Source organism: Lathamus discolor, chromosome 3, assembly GCF_037157495.1.
Source record: "Lathamus discolor isolate bLatDis1 chromosome 3, bLatDis1.hap1, whole genome shotgun sequence".
Taxonomy (NCBI): domain Eukaryota; kingdom Metazoa; phylum Chordata; class Aves; order Psittaciformes; family Psittacidae; genus Lathamus; species Lathamus discolor.
In genome coordinates, this window is record NC_088886.1 from 132,041,566 (window position 1) to 132,055,876 (window position 14,311).

The following is a 14,311-nucleotide window of genomic DNA, read 5'->3' on the forward strand; positions in this document are numbered from 1 at the left end:
CCGCCTGGACAAGTTCCTGTGTGATGTACTGTAGGTTACCCTGCTCTTGCGGGGGGGTTGGACTAGATGATCTTTTGAGGTCCCTTCCAACCCTTGGGATTCTGTGATTCTGTGATTTTTCACCCTCCCACAGAAGACAACAGGGGACCCAAGTGGTGCTGAACCTTGCTCAGCGCAGCCTGCAACTTCCCCACAAGCAGGTCTGGGTACCCAAACATGGATTCCGTTATTGTCATTACAGTCTGAGAACTGTGCCTGCCATACAGATTATGGTCTGTGGTTCTGTTATTCATAGAATCATAGAACAGTTAGGGTTGGAAAGGACCTCAAGATCATCTAGTTCCAACCCCCCTGCCATGACCAGGGACACCTCACACTAAACCATCCCACACAAGGCTTCATCCAACCTGGCCTTGAACACTGCCAGGGATGGAGCATTCACAGCTTCCTTGGGCAATCCATTCCAGTGCCTCACCACCCTAACAGGAAAGAATTTCTTCCTTATATCCAAACTAAACTTTACCTGTTCAAGTTTTAACCCATTACCCCTTGTCCTGTCACTACAGTCCTTAATGAAGAGTCCCTCCCCAGCATCCCTATAGGCCCCCTTCAGATACTGGAAGGCTGCTATGAGGTCTCCACGCAGCCTTCTCTTCTCCAGGCTGAACAGCCCCAACTTCCTCAGCCTGTCTTCATACGGGAGGTGCTCCTGGCCCCTGATCATCCTCGTGGCCCTCCTCTAGACTTGTTCCAACAGTTCCATGTCTGTTTTATGTTGAGGACACCAGAACCGCACACAATACTCCAAGTGAGGTCTCATGAGACCAGAGTAGAGGGGCAGGATCACCTCCTTCAACCCGCTGGTCACTCTCTTTTTGATGCAGCCCAGGATACGGTTGGCTTTCTGGGCTGCGAGCACACACTGAAGCTGGCTCATGTTAAATTTCTCACCAACCAACACCCCCAAGTCCTTCTCTGCAGGGCTGCTCTGAATCTCTTCTTTGCCCAACCTGTAGCTGTGCCTGGGATTGCTCTGACCCAGGTGTAGGACCTTGCACTTGTCATGGTTGAACTTTGTAAGGTTGGTATCAGCCCACCTCACAAGTGTGTCAAGGTCCCTCTGGATGGCATCCCTTCCCTCCAGCATATCAACCGAACCACACAGCTTGGTGTCATCGGCAAACTTGTTGAGGGTGCACTCAATCTCTCTGTCTGTATCACCGACAAAGATGTTGAACAGGACCGGTCCCAACTCCAATCCCTGAGGGACACCAGTCGTTATTGTTCTCCAGCTGGACACTGAGCCATTGACCACAACTCTTTGCATGTGGCCATCCAGCCAGTTCTTTATACACTGAGTGGGCCATCCATCAAATTGATGTCTCTTCAATTCAGAGAAAGGACAGTGGGGTACAGCATCAAATGCTTTGCACAAGTCTAGATAGATGACATCAATTGCTCTAACCCTGTCCATCAGTTCCATAGCGCTAGCATAGAAGGCCACCAAATAGGTCAGGCAGGATTTCCCCTTAGTGAAGCCATGCTGGCTGGCACCAAGCACCTTGTTGTTTTTCCACGTGACTTAACATGCCTTCCAGGAGAATGTGCTCCAAGATTTTGCCAGGCACAGAGGTGAGACTGACTGGTCTGTAATTCCCCAGGTCTTCCATTTTCCCATTCTTGAAAATGGGGGTTATATTTCCCTTTTTCCCATCATTGGGAACTTCACCTGACTGCCATGATTTTTCAAATATGATGGACAGTGGCTTAGCAACTTCATTCGCCAGCTCCTTCATTCTCTTCCAGCTCCATTCAATTGTTATTTGGAAAAGAAAAAAAAAAGGAAAAAGAAAAAAGAAAGTCCACTATGCCAGCTTCTAACTGCTACATTTCTCCAACACCACCTTCTTTGCTCAGTTCTCACATACTACTGTAGAGGATTCTTCACAACATACACTGGTTAAAAAACCCAGATGGCTCATGTGTTTCATTGTATGAACTGAACAAGTCCTGCATCATCCCAATCAGCAATAGCTGATTATTTACCTGGGTTCGCTTTCGAGAATACCTTTATTACCAACATAGCAACTTAAGTGCTCTGGTCCAGACTGAAAGTGTAGGCTAGAGAAGAGAATAGACATATCTAACCTGCTTTGATCTCCAATTGCTCAGTTATTTATAAAAAAGCGTGCAGTCCCAAGCATTTTGGGAGCAGGAAAGACAGTGGAATTGCTGTGCTCAAAACACAACACAAGCTGCTGCCCTTTGTTCAAAATGACACCGTAAGCCTCAAAAGTACTACTGTCTGGTGGATCTTCCTTCAGTGAAAAATAAAATACCCAAAACCCAGACACTGCACAGTTGCTATTTTCTCAGCTTTATTATTTCACTGACTTTTCAGATACAGGCCGAAATTACCAGTGACAAAATATTAAATTTCAGCATTTTTTTAATTAAGTACTTTATCTTAAGGGACATTAGGACAGGATACTTCAACACTGGTTTTTTCAAATCCAGATGAAATAAATGAGGTTATTAAAACTGTTTAGACTGGTTAATGCCTTTGAATTTTTCTTTAATAAGGTAACTGTCTCTAATCTGAAGCAAAGTGTTTCTACAGAGATTAAATAAATGATTCCATATTTCCAATGAAAACATGTATCTTTGAGTTGCTGTAGTTTTACCACACTGTCATCTCAGGCTCACTCAAACCAGCTTTCAAAAGAATACAGGAATGCAACAGTGTAAACAACAAATTATCTCAACACTTTCATCAAGAAACAAGAATCCATTTTCTCATTCTCCTGAGCATTTGCTGGGTAACATTTGCTGGGTAACATTTGCTGGGTAACATTTGCCAAGTCACTTTACTTCCCTGTATCATATAAAGAAGATAATGGCGAAGAAAATAAGACTTGCCTTGGTTTACTTTTCATTAGTGAGAAGCAGAAAAAAAAAAACTGTGCTAGTGAAGTTTCACCTAGCATGGCAAATTAATAGTAGATAAAGTTGTGTCAGCCAGAGAACCTCTAAAAGCTCAAAACACTAATGGCCATTAAATACTGAAAATATCTAGAAAACATTTGGACAGTTGGTATTTCGACAATAACTATTAACAGTATGACCCACAGGAAAAAAGAATTTTCTGACAGTCTGAAACCTGAAGGTACCAAGTCTCCAGCTGGCTTCTTGAACAAGCCACCCGATTTCTCTGTGCCTCAGTTTGCCTACTGTAATGTACTTTTTTTTTTTTTAATATCTATGAATTCCACTCTTGTAAATCCACTTATGGGGACCTCTGTATAAGATATTCTAGATATAAGCTAGATGAAGCCAGAAAGGTTCATAAATCCTTGGTCAAGGATAGAATACCTAAGTATTCTCTAGGTACAGACCTTTATGATGTTTTTTTATTAAGTTAGCATTTTCATAAAATTAACCCCTTGGAACAGACTTAGCAATATCAGATTCCATAAGCCTTTCCCACAGCACATTTAATTAAACAATATTGAATTATATGGCAGCTGGTTTGGACACTTCGCCAGGTCCCAAGAACAATGAATGCAAGGTTCTACCTGTGGCGGGGAAACAGGCCAAAAGCCTTTATGTATTGAGGGACACTGTATTTAAGCAAAAAGAAAAGAGGATATAAAACAAGTCAGAGGAGAGAGTGTGTACATCCCATTACATACAATCTAGGAAGCTTTCCTGTTACTAGTGAGTGATGAGGTAACAGAGAGCAAAAGCAATGTCACTGCAGGGGTCCGCGCTGCCTTTATGAGCATTCTCACTATGAGAGCCTGAAATTACATCAACAAGTAACAAGACTCTGTTGACAGTAAATACAAGACAGAGGTTGTGTATACACAGCAGATGTTATCAACTCTTCAGGTGTTAGCTTCAGTTGTGTACAGATTAAACACAGCAGGCAGTTTAACCTATAAAAGGCAGTTCATCGAAGGGGCACCCACGCTGTTTGCTAAGAAAAGAACTGCTTAAGCTTCTCAGCTGATGGAGTTGTTATACATTAAAAGCCTCTGTGAGGCTACCATTAACACACTCATAGTCCTTAGATCCCTGTTTTTATATACAGGCAGTGATCTGCTGCTTTGCTGAATCTCAGCAGTTCCATTTGGTTTTGGCCCCATGTTGCCTGTCCTGCAAGGTTGTATTCCAGTTCAGTCAATATGCCACGCGCTCATTTTTGGACGACATGGTCCAATATCACACACAGTAATGCTTACTTTCTTGGATAAAACCCATAACCAGAATTATACAGCACTTTTAGATGCAAATTATTAATTTTATAGGAAGAAATACATTTTCCTTTTGTTGAAAATTATGCTTCCAAGTCACAATAACCAGAAACTGTGGAAATACAACTTTTGATTAAAAAGACTTTTTAATGAAGCATTTCAAGATAAAAATTGCAACTAGTTCTGCTTAGAAACCAGCCAATATCTTCCCTTATCAGTCCAAGAATAAAAGACTGTGAATCAGACAAGAGACAAAACACATGATCAAGCCTTTGAAATGCTACCAGCTCATTTTTTTCCTCTTTGGAGCATAAGAGGTAGAGACCATAAAGGTTAACAGGACTTTTCTATCAGCTAACACAGCAACAGCTCTGCTGTGCTAGGTCAAAGGTTAGTGTTTGCTTTCATTGACAGAACCAGTCTCAGAAAAATTTTCTGCATGAGTAATAATCAATCAGATAACTCCAGGATAATATTTCTTCTTAAAACAAATATTTTTTCAAATTTCTAGTCAATTTTAACAAAATAATCAACTAAGTCTCCCACACGCCTCAAGACACACCCTCCAAATATCACCCTTATTAGATATAGGTACATGGGTGCATACCAGGGAACACTATCTGGAGATACATGCAGGTGACATTCTTCAGTGTACTCACTGACAGAATCCAGTTCACTTTTTCTTATATTTTGGAAAAGACTTTGAATCCCTCCTTTATAACCTTCCCTACATCTTGGGTTTTCATAGTGGATGTAGAATGCTCAGAAGATGCACAAGTCCTTTTTTCTACTTCAGTTATCAAGTAAACTGATCAAATTATTGAAATGAGAAATGAGTTCACACATTAATTTTATATACATTCCTACCCAACACAGGCTGTTCTCACAGTGCTCAAGTCCTACCACCCAAAGAACTGTTTCTTCTGGAAAGGAAAGTGGGCAAAATAATAAACATACAAGTTTATTCATACACATACTTTCTCATCTCAGGGACTGCACAACTCTAAAATACTGCAGCTGTGCTACTGTATGCTTCACATGGCTGCACAGACTAACAAACTGTCTACAGGAGCCAAGCGTATAACATAGTCAAAACCTACTCGAAAGTCTAAGTGAGACTTATGTCTCATAACAGCATGAGTGAGAACTTGTGCTATTCTTCTGTCAGAAGGTATCTTTATCGTTACTAGGAAGGCTGAAAAAAATACAGAAAAATAAGTAGATACAAGTATCAATTTTACATTTGCTTGTTTGGCTTGGTTTTTCTTTTTCCTTTTTTTAAATAGAAAAATTAGAAAGTTTTCAAAATTAAAAAAAAAAAAAAGAGAGATTTAGGTTAGATATAAAGAAGAAGTTCTTTACTGTGAGAGAATGGTAAGGCACTGGAACAGGTTGCCCAAAGAAATTCTGAGCACCCCATCCCTGGAAGTGTTCAAGGCCAGGCTGGACAGAGCCTTCTAGCAAAAAGTGTCCCTGCACATAGCAGGAACAGGGGGGCTGGAACTTGATCTTAAGGTCCCTTCCAACTCTAACCACTCTATGATTCTATGATTAGTTCCTTAACTGATGCAGTATCATGAACCCTGTCATGACTGCATTTCTAAAGTGTTCCAATATCACAGACTGGAAGATACTGAATATATCTTGCATGCATTACAAATGATAGACTTCCAAAGTACTGTTTTCTCTTCAAGCTTTACCCTTTTCGTTCCTGCAGTGGAAGGTACTGGTGTTATCTAACAGATGCAAATTACTTTCTCAGTACATCCCTTTCTATTCCTTTTACACAAAGAACAACTATAAAAAAAAAAAAAAAATCCTAGCTAGCTTTCATATCAGGTAAGTCCCTTTTTCTCAGCGTTCCCTGTTTTACAAGCCTTACACACCTTGCACTTTCTTAAGCACAAAATCATAACAGAAAACACACCTTGGCAGCTGACATCAAACAAGATTGATGGGCAAATATTGTTTGGCTGAAAACTGAGTTCTCCTTGATGCTTGCCCCAAAGTAATTTAGAATCCACTTGTCTTCAAGTCACTTTATACCATAGTGAACACAATGTGGGCCTCTTTATGAGAGCTAAATTGAGCAGCCCAAATTGATGACCAGGTTAAAGAAAGTAAAAGTATTATTTGGTTACAATCTTAATTACATGACATTACTGGAATGTCACCAGAAATCTATGCAACATTACAGTGAGATTGGTTTTTGGATCATCTGATTGGGAACAACTGCCAGTGTAAAAAATGCCAAGGAAAGAAATACAATCACACATAACAGGCAAGCTCAGGAAATAGGAAAATGTGGATAATCAAGCATAGCACATGGAAAACACACTTCCACCAGCTTCAGATTCCAGTCTGGTTCAGGCTAGTAGGAGCTGACAGTTGTACCTAGATGAGGTGGAAGGAAGACTATTTTTAGTTTCATTCCAATTCCTACCAACAATCATATCCTTCTCCCACCTTCTGATTTCAGCACATAACAAATCACTGAATCTAAAGAAGGTAAAGGGACAATTCTAGTATTCCTACCCAGCCAGCATGATAATTATACTACAGCAACAAAAGTAGGTGGGTGGATAGGGATGACAAAACTTCAATTCCATTCTGGCCTTAAACAAAAGCAAATATCCCTGAAGTCCTACTCCCTTATTAAGCTTATTCCTGCTAGCTGCAGATAACCAGCTGTGTTCAGGACACCTAACACTTTAGCCTGCCAGTTGTTCTAAGAAAACAGAATCTACTCCTCAGTTAGCCCTATCTGTGCTGATGTGCTAAAAGCCTATCAAGGCAAGAGCTGCCAGGGCAAATGCAAAAACCCACAACACTGTTATCAGCACCTTGATTCCCCAGCCACACCTCTCCTCCCACATCTGCTGGAGGTATTCTCACAACAGAGTAGGAGTAGTTGAAGCTCATGGTCAAACAGCCATTGCAACAGTAGCCTAAACCATTCTCTGAAGCCAAATACAAAGACTTTTGTGAAATTCTGCCATAAGAGCAAGCAAGCTAAAAAGCTTCCACTGAGGCCACAAAGTGTGAAAGCAGCGTGGGCAATCCCAGCCAATGGCTTCTCTACACAATTTATAAATCTAAGAGTGTCTGAAAAGCACTGGAAAACAAGCTTGCCGTTTTGAAGGGGCCTACACCAAGCACCATGAGACAAATTAGTTTCAGCAGCATCATACAAAGCTGAAATTGGTCCCAGTTAAGAATACAAATTACAGCTTGGTGCTTCAGGCCTCCCACCAGGGTAAATGACCAGCAAGACAGGCCGCTGACTTTTAACCTCCCTGATCATATTAGTAAAAACAGAAAAGTTACATTAAACTTGAGACTTAAGTTTCATGTAGACAGATGCACGTGACTTTTGCGAAATACTTTTCAACCTTCTACATGGGTTAAGAGTTGGTCAGAAGAAAGATTTAACATTAAACAGGAATGACTTAAAAATAGATTTTCAAAATAAGACAAAGATCATGACAGGGCCTCTAATAGACTACCCTTGAAAGTAGTCCTCAAAAAAGTCTTCCTTTCTCTACAGGTTAAAACCAGAAGCAAATGTAAAACCCTGTATTATTTCCTACCCAAAATTCAGGGGTATTTTGCTCAAAGACTTTTACCTGAGCCTGTCTCTATAAGGAAGAGCAAGATACTCTTCTCACCAGGTATCACTCAAAGAATCTGGGCATTGACAATTCAGTAATAGACTGAAATACCAGATACACCTTTACCTGATCTTTCTTACTCCTGACACATCTCCTGAAAGGGAAAACTAATTTCAGTGTGTATCCTTCTTTCTAACATAACCGATATTGATATTACCTCAGATCAGTGTGCTTTTCATTTAGCTTTATTTTTACACTGCATTCTTTAAACTTCACAAAGCTTATCTATATTGACAAGCTTTACCCTGATACAACTGTGATACAGACTGCAGCCTCTTATTCACCAGATTTCCCCCAAAGTGTTTATTTTGCCTTTGTCTCAAAAAAGTGAACTAAATTGCTACAATTTTTTTGAAGCAAACTTTCAGTCTGCTGATTGTAAGAGTACACTTTGCTTTCTCCAAAGTTTTGCACAAAAATAACTTTTCCCCCAGCCCCTCCTGTTTCTCCATAATTCAACTTAAGAAAACTTTTGATTACTGCAAAATAATTATTTTCAGCTGTCAGAAAGTTAAAACCTTTAAAGAGCTCATTTTTCAAACTCCAAGCACATTAATGTTTTTGAGTACCATGATCTTTTTTTATAAAAGATCTTTATAATGGTTTTGAGTACTTAAAAAGAGATTGTTTTCTACCAAGAAAAGTTACACTTCTCTTTGGGTTCATATATAACCTGCCCTTAGAGCTCCTGGGTCCAAACTACGAAATTGCACCAAAGCATACAGGATGTCGAGGGCTGGTCCTAACAGGCAACCTCCTTCAGAAACCACCTTGGGAATAACTGATAATCCATATGGAGACAGGAGAATTACAGCATCTTCACGCTGGTCAGAGCTCAGCACTTCAGATAGTATTCAAAAGTCCATCAGGACATAGAACAGATGAGGAAAGACTGTCAGCTAATCCTGTAGCCACTTTAACAGCCTTTCTGAAAAAGAAAAGAAACAACTACTCCCCCTTATGCTTAATACACAATCCATTTTTCTTCTTTTTCTCCACTAATAAGTTAAGTTTATGGAAGTTTATGTCTTAAGCATAATATCATGTGCAGAGATAGTTTTTAGGATTCTTCTTTCTTCAAAGAATGAAAGAATGAACCACAAAAGAAGCGACGGCACCTTCCGAAGGACTAGACACTGAACACTGAGAGAAAACAGCCCCATTTCCCCTTCCACTGTGTCCTGTTCAAGCAGAAGGCAGTTCAGACCGCCCCCGCCAACAGCGATCAGCCGGCGGATCCCGAGCCGCCTCCCCGAGTGCTGAGAGCCGGCCCCGGCAGGACCGAGCCGCGCTGCACGGACCCCAGACAAAGGGGGAAAGGAGGGGGCAGCCGCCGCAGTTCCTCTGCCCCGCCGAGGGGCAGTTCGTTACCTGTGTGCTCCTCACCGCAGCCTCCGCAGCAGCACAGCCCCATGGCAGGGGACCGCGTCTCCCGCAGCCCTGCCCGTCCGCTGCGTGCCCGGAGGGGCCGCTCGCAGCATCCCGGGCTCCCAACAGGCTGCGCAGGGGACGAGGGCAGGCTGGTGCCCTGGGGCTCCCCGCCTTTGGCGCCCGGATTTCCAGCCGGCCCTGGGCAGACTCGGCGCTTCACGGCTCTATTTGCCCGTTAAGCCTCACCGGCTTATTAAGTATACTTGCCCTTTCGAAGGGGTGAGAGCAGCCAGAGTCTGCCTTATGCGAGTGGCAGATGCTTGCTCTCAGTTGGCCGGAGGGCAGCAGAAGCCAAATGCAAGTCTTCAGTGTGAGCAAAAAGATACTAGAAAAGCTATTTCACCTCTTGCAGATTATGTCAGCACAATGTCATATCATATGCTCCCCCTACCAAGGTTTAACACTTAACCATGTATCTCTGAGAATCTCTGCAGGGATTGCAAGTACCGAGAGTTACAGGGAGTTTGCATTCTTGCAAAGGTCAGCACTGTGCTAACAATATTCAGAAGGTTTGTTTAAACACCTAATTGCATTAACCTGACTAAATCACTAGCCACGAAGACAAGATAAGAATTTTGTTTTGGGATAAGGAAAGAACATCCCTAGAACAGATGTTTTCTGGTTATGTGATCATTCAGTGTTTGTTTTCCAGACCCCACAGCACTGAACTTAAACTAGCAGGGGCCATGCTTATTGGAGACCCACTGCACAAAAACACAATGCCCTAAGCATTGCAGCATAGCTGCATAACTTTGATTTATACAGCACCTCACAAGCAAACAGGGCTCCTTTGCAAAGCTTGAGCCAAATGTTAAGAGTTAGACGTTACAAGCAAGAGACTGAAGGATGAAATCTTTTCCAGGTTGGGCACAGTAGAAGAGAATGCTCCAATAGCAACATGCAACACAAAAACGACAGTGCAGGTTCAAGAAGAGACATACACAAAGAAGTTTGGCGTGTGAAGAAGCAGGGGTGGTAATGAGATGTATCTTTAAGTATAGTTCAAATACCAGAAAGAGCCAGAAATTGAGACCTGGTGAGAATCTGCAGCTCCTGCTCCCATACATATCCAAGCCCTCTGAGATCAAGTTAATTCTTCAGACTGGGACTTCCAGGATAGAAACTGAATAAAATAAAGGACAGATGCCTACTGAGTCTGTAAGATAAAACTACAATACTGTTCTACAAAGAGGTCATCCTGCAGAGTATTGAACTGTTACTGCACACTTGAGCTACCGCAGATTATGAGCGTTCATTAGGTTAACACAAAAAACAAATGAAAACCAGATTCCTCACAAAATGATAGATGGATAGGACAAGAAACTTTCCTGCCCTATCACTAAACATAGTTGAGGAAATTCATGATATTCCGAAGGAATTCCAGTATTCTGGTTTTGCTGGTATCAATTTGGCCCTCCTGGAGGGACAAGAACTCATCTCAATTGTTTTGTTGAGCCCCTAAACTCGTCAAACACCACCAACAGCCGCTTAGAAATCTCTCGTGCAAAGTACTACCTACCCCTGTAAAACAGGGAATCTTCTGTTTGGCTAGAGGAAGACCTGATCTCAAAGAGGCACATGAACTGCCTCCAGAGAGCACCCTGCTGGAGGGGGGAGATTTCTGAGTTCTGGAAAACTCACACAAAGTGTTTACTAATTGTGCTGTCAGATCAGTGGGAGACAAAACATATGGAGAGAACACCCAGCTCTCAAGCATTTTCACTCTGGTAGGCAAGTCAGCTCTGGGGATTGACTAGATGCTATTCCTCAGAGCAACCCATAAACTAAAACAGTTTGAGTTTAACAACTAAAAGTTATTAAAATTTGAACATTTAAGAAGTTTTAGAACTACTATGTACATCACCTCCCATTGACAGAGAGAGGCTGCTGTGGGGTTACACACACACACACACACTTTTTAAACAACCAAGCTGACAGCTTTAGTAAAGCGGATCATAAATATTTGCATTTCTGTTACTGAAACATTACAATTCTAAACTCCCTTCATTTTCACAAAATATTTGGAAAACTGACAATGTTCATCTTCCCTTTTGATAATGTTACATTACTTGAGAGAATTAAATGGTCGCAAAGGGAAACCGCAGATATTAATTTACTGCGGTAACTATCACCATATATTTAAAAGAGAATAATCTTCAGTTGAAGGTTGCAAGATGAAGATGGCAAGAGGCAAAGACTCTAATGTCCTTATCACATGGACATAATGTGACACTACTGAGAGCAACACTACATTAAATGGAGTTAAAGAGCACTTAGCTCTTCCCTTGCTTTTGCTCTGGTTGGCAATAATAATTACAGTGAAGTTCAGCAATAAAACAAGCCAATATTGACAGCTTTTAGATAGCCACCTGCATATGCATGAACCATCCACACTTACAATTTCACAGGACAATAAAAATTTCATCCAAACTTGATCAGTTTGACACTGGTTCATCAAAACTAGAAAAAAGGATGATTCATTTCAGAAACATCTTCACTGTATTGGTGACTTTTACATATGTTTGTGTCAATTTTGGGAGTAGAAGACTTGGGAATAAATCCAGGAAACAAAACCATGGGACAAAAAAAAAAAAAAAAAAAAAAAGCATGTGGAAGGGTGGCGTAAGGCAGGGGCAGTGAAGGGAAAAAAATAACAATCCAAAGCCACACCAAACCAACCATTTCAAGGTAGCTGAGCAATGTTTGGGAGGTGTAGAAGCCAGATCTGTCATCCCGTGAAAAATTCAAGAGTCTTCAATGGTGAAACTTCATTTAGTTTCTCTTTTCAGTGCAGTCGGGCCCAGAGAGATCATCTCAGAAGTCAGATAATGAAGGTAAGAATGCAGAACTGCCACTCAGAACCTCTGTCTAAATATAAAAGCAACCCTAGAAACCCTCATCCTGTACCCTAACATCTTGATTGTCCAGTACTGTTACAAAACTCTGCTCCTGAAGGGTCTGAAGGCTCAACACAACATTACAGAGATACTGGATCAAACAAAATTGAGTTTTGTATTTTCTAATGTTGCATAAAATATAGGTATATTTACACACACTTAATGTTTCAAGTAGGTATTAGCCTACTCCTATAATTTCTGCAATCAACAATTTAACATTTTAGATCTATGGTTAGCTTTGCATGTCTTCTTAAAGTCCACATATCAGCTTCAGAATAAGGTTTGCAAAATCAGAAGCAGAGTTTAATGTCTAAATCTATATTTCAAGTACTAAGCAATGAGGCTTATCATAGGCTGCATCAAAAGAAGTGTGATCAGCAGCAGGTCAAGGGAGATGATTCTGCCCCTCTACTCCAGTCTTGTGAGAGACCCCACCTGCAGTCTTGCATCCAGCTCTGGGGCCACCAACGCAAGAAGCAAGTGGACCTGTCAAGCATACCTAGAGGAGGCCACAAAGATTATCAAAGGGCTGGAGCACCTCTCCTGCAAAAACAGGCTGAGAGAGTTTGGGTTATTCGGCCTGGAGAAAGAAGACTCTGGAGGCACCCTGTAGCAAGCAGCCTTTCAGTACCTAAAAGGAACCAGTAAGAAACCTGGGGAAGGACATTTTTCAAGGGCATGTAGTGACAGGACAAGAGTTAATGGCTTTCAACTGAAAGAGGGTAGATTTAGATTAGACATTAAGAAAAATTTCCTGATTGTCAGGGTGGTAAGGTACTGGAACAACTTGCCCAGAGAAGCTGTGGGTGCCCCAGCCCTGGCAGTGTTCAAGGCTAGTTGAGTTGGGCTTAGAGCAACCTTGCCTAGTGTGAGGTGCCCATGCCCATGGCCGGGGAGGGTGGAACTAGATGATCTTTACAGTCGTTTCTGACCCAAACTATTCTATGATTCTATGACAGACTTACCTTTCAAATACTTAACAGGTCCCTGTGAAATTAACTGGTGCAGAATGAACACTCTAAATTTCTCTAAATAACCAATGCACTTTGCTTATTTTTTCCCTCCATCTCTCAGCTTCACCATCTGAAATTCTTGACTTAAACTTAACACTCCCTCCCATTTTTCTTAAGAAATATGATAGCGTGTTGGCTGCCACTGAAAAGGAAAGCTGGCTGCTAACCGCTGATGTGTGAATAATAAACTTTCCTATTTAAGGACTAAGCTGAAGATATGGAAACCAGAGGTAAAGATTTCACTTTTAGTTAAGCCAACCACCTATATTCTGGGGGAAGGAATTACAAAAACTAGGTGAGGGGAAAGAAATATTGAGGGAGAGGGGAGTACACTATTGTATTTCAGTGATTCATTCCAGATGTGACAGCTCACTGCTGGCTGAGGTTATTTATTTTTCGTTTTCTTACTAGGAGACAAATGGGTTTTGTGATTCACAAATGCATCAGTGTTGCACCTCTAGAGCTGGGCAAATGTTACTTTTCAAACTTTTAAAACAGAAGGCAAGGATTGCCAAGTTTGGGGTTTCCTCCCCACCCTTCCCACTCCCCAGAAAAAGCACAAACTTGTCTGAATAACAAATGTTGGCAACACCTTGAATCACCAGCATGAAAACAGGTGAACTGTGTTTCACAGAGAACAGATCCGAGTCATCTAGTACAAAACAAATGCACTTGTGAAGAGCCGACAATTTCATTAATATCCATATTCAAAATCCAGGAGAATTCACACTTTGCCAATAAATGTTTGTTTTGTCTGATCTGCAGAGTTATTTATACTATGAGCATCCTCATATCATTCAAGAAAATCTGTAAGTCAAGGAGCTGGTAAACTACAGACTTCCTCTTCAAAGATTTGGAGTCTAAAAATGGCAAACTTGCTTCTCATGAGAAGTCAGATTCAACCTGGATTATTCCCGTACCGGATTACCAAAATACATGGTGAAGCTCATGTAAAGGTGGCTTGCCAGGTCACAGTGGGAACACCCTATGACTATCCACAGAATTCCTAATAAACACTGGATTTCAGGAAGAGAAAATTTTGG

The 14,311-nt window shown here is 41.3% G+C and overlaps 1 protein-coding gene across 3 annotated transcripts in view; it reads right to left on the reverse strand.

Annotated features, from left to right (window-relative positions):
• The window catches only part of ARHGAP22 (Rho GTPase activating protein 22), a 148,226-nt gene that overhangs the window by 94,723 nt on the left and 39,192 nt on the right, over nt 1-14,311 (reverse strand). Inside the window, exon 1 of one of the 3 annotated variants that reach the window (XM_065671833.1) lies at nt 9,299-9,374. The exons of the other annotated variants lie outside the window; for them this stretch is intronic. Coding sequence (XP_065527905.1) covers nt 9,299-9,341 — 43 coding nt within the window. The 5' untranslated portion in view covers nt 9,342-9,374. Of the gene's footprint in view, nt 1-9,298; nt 9,375-14,311 lie in introns of those variants that run through there. 3 annotated transcript variants of the gene reach the window in all.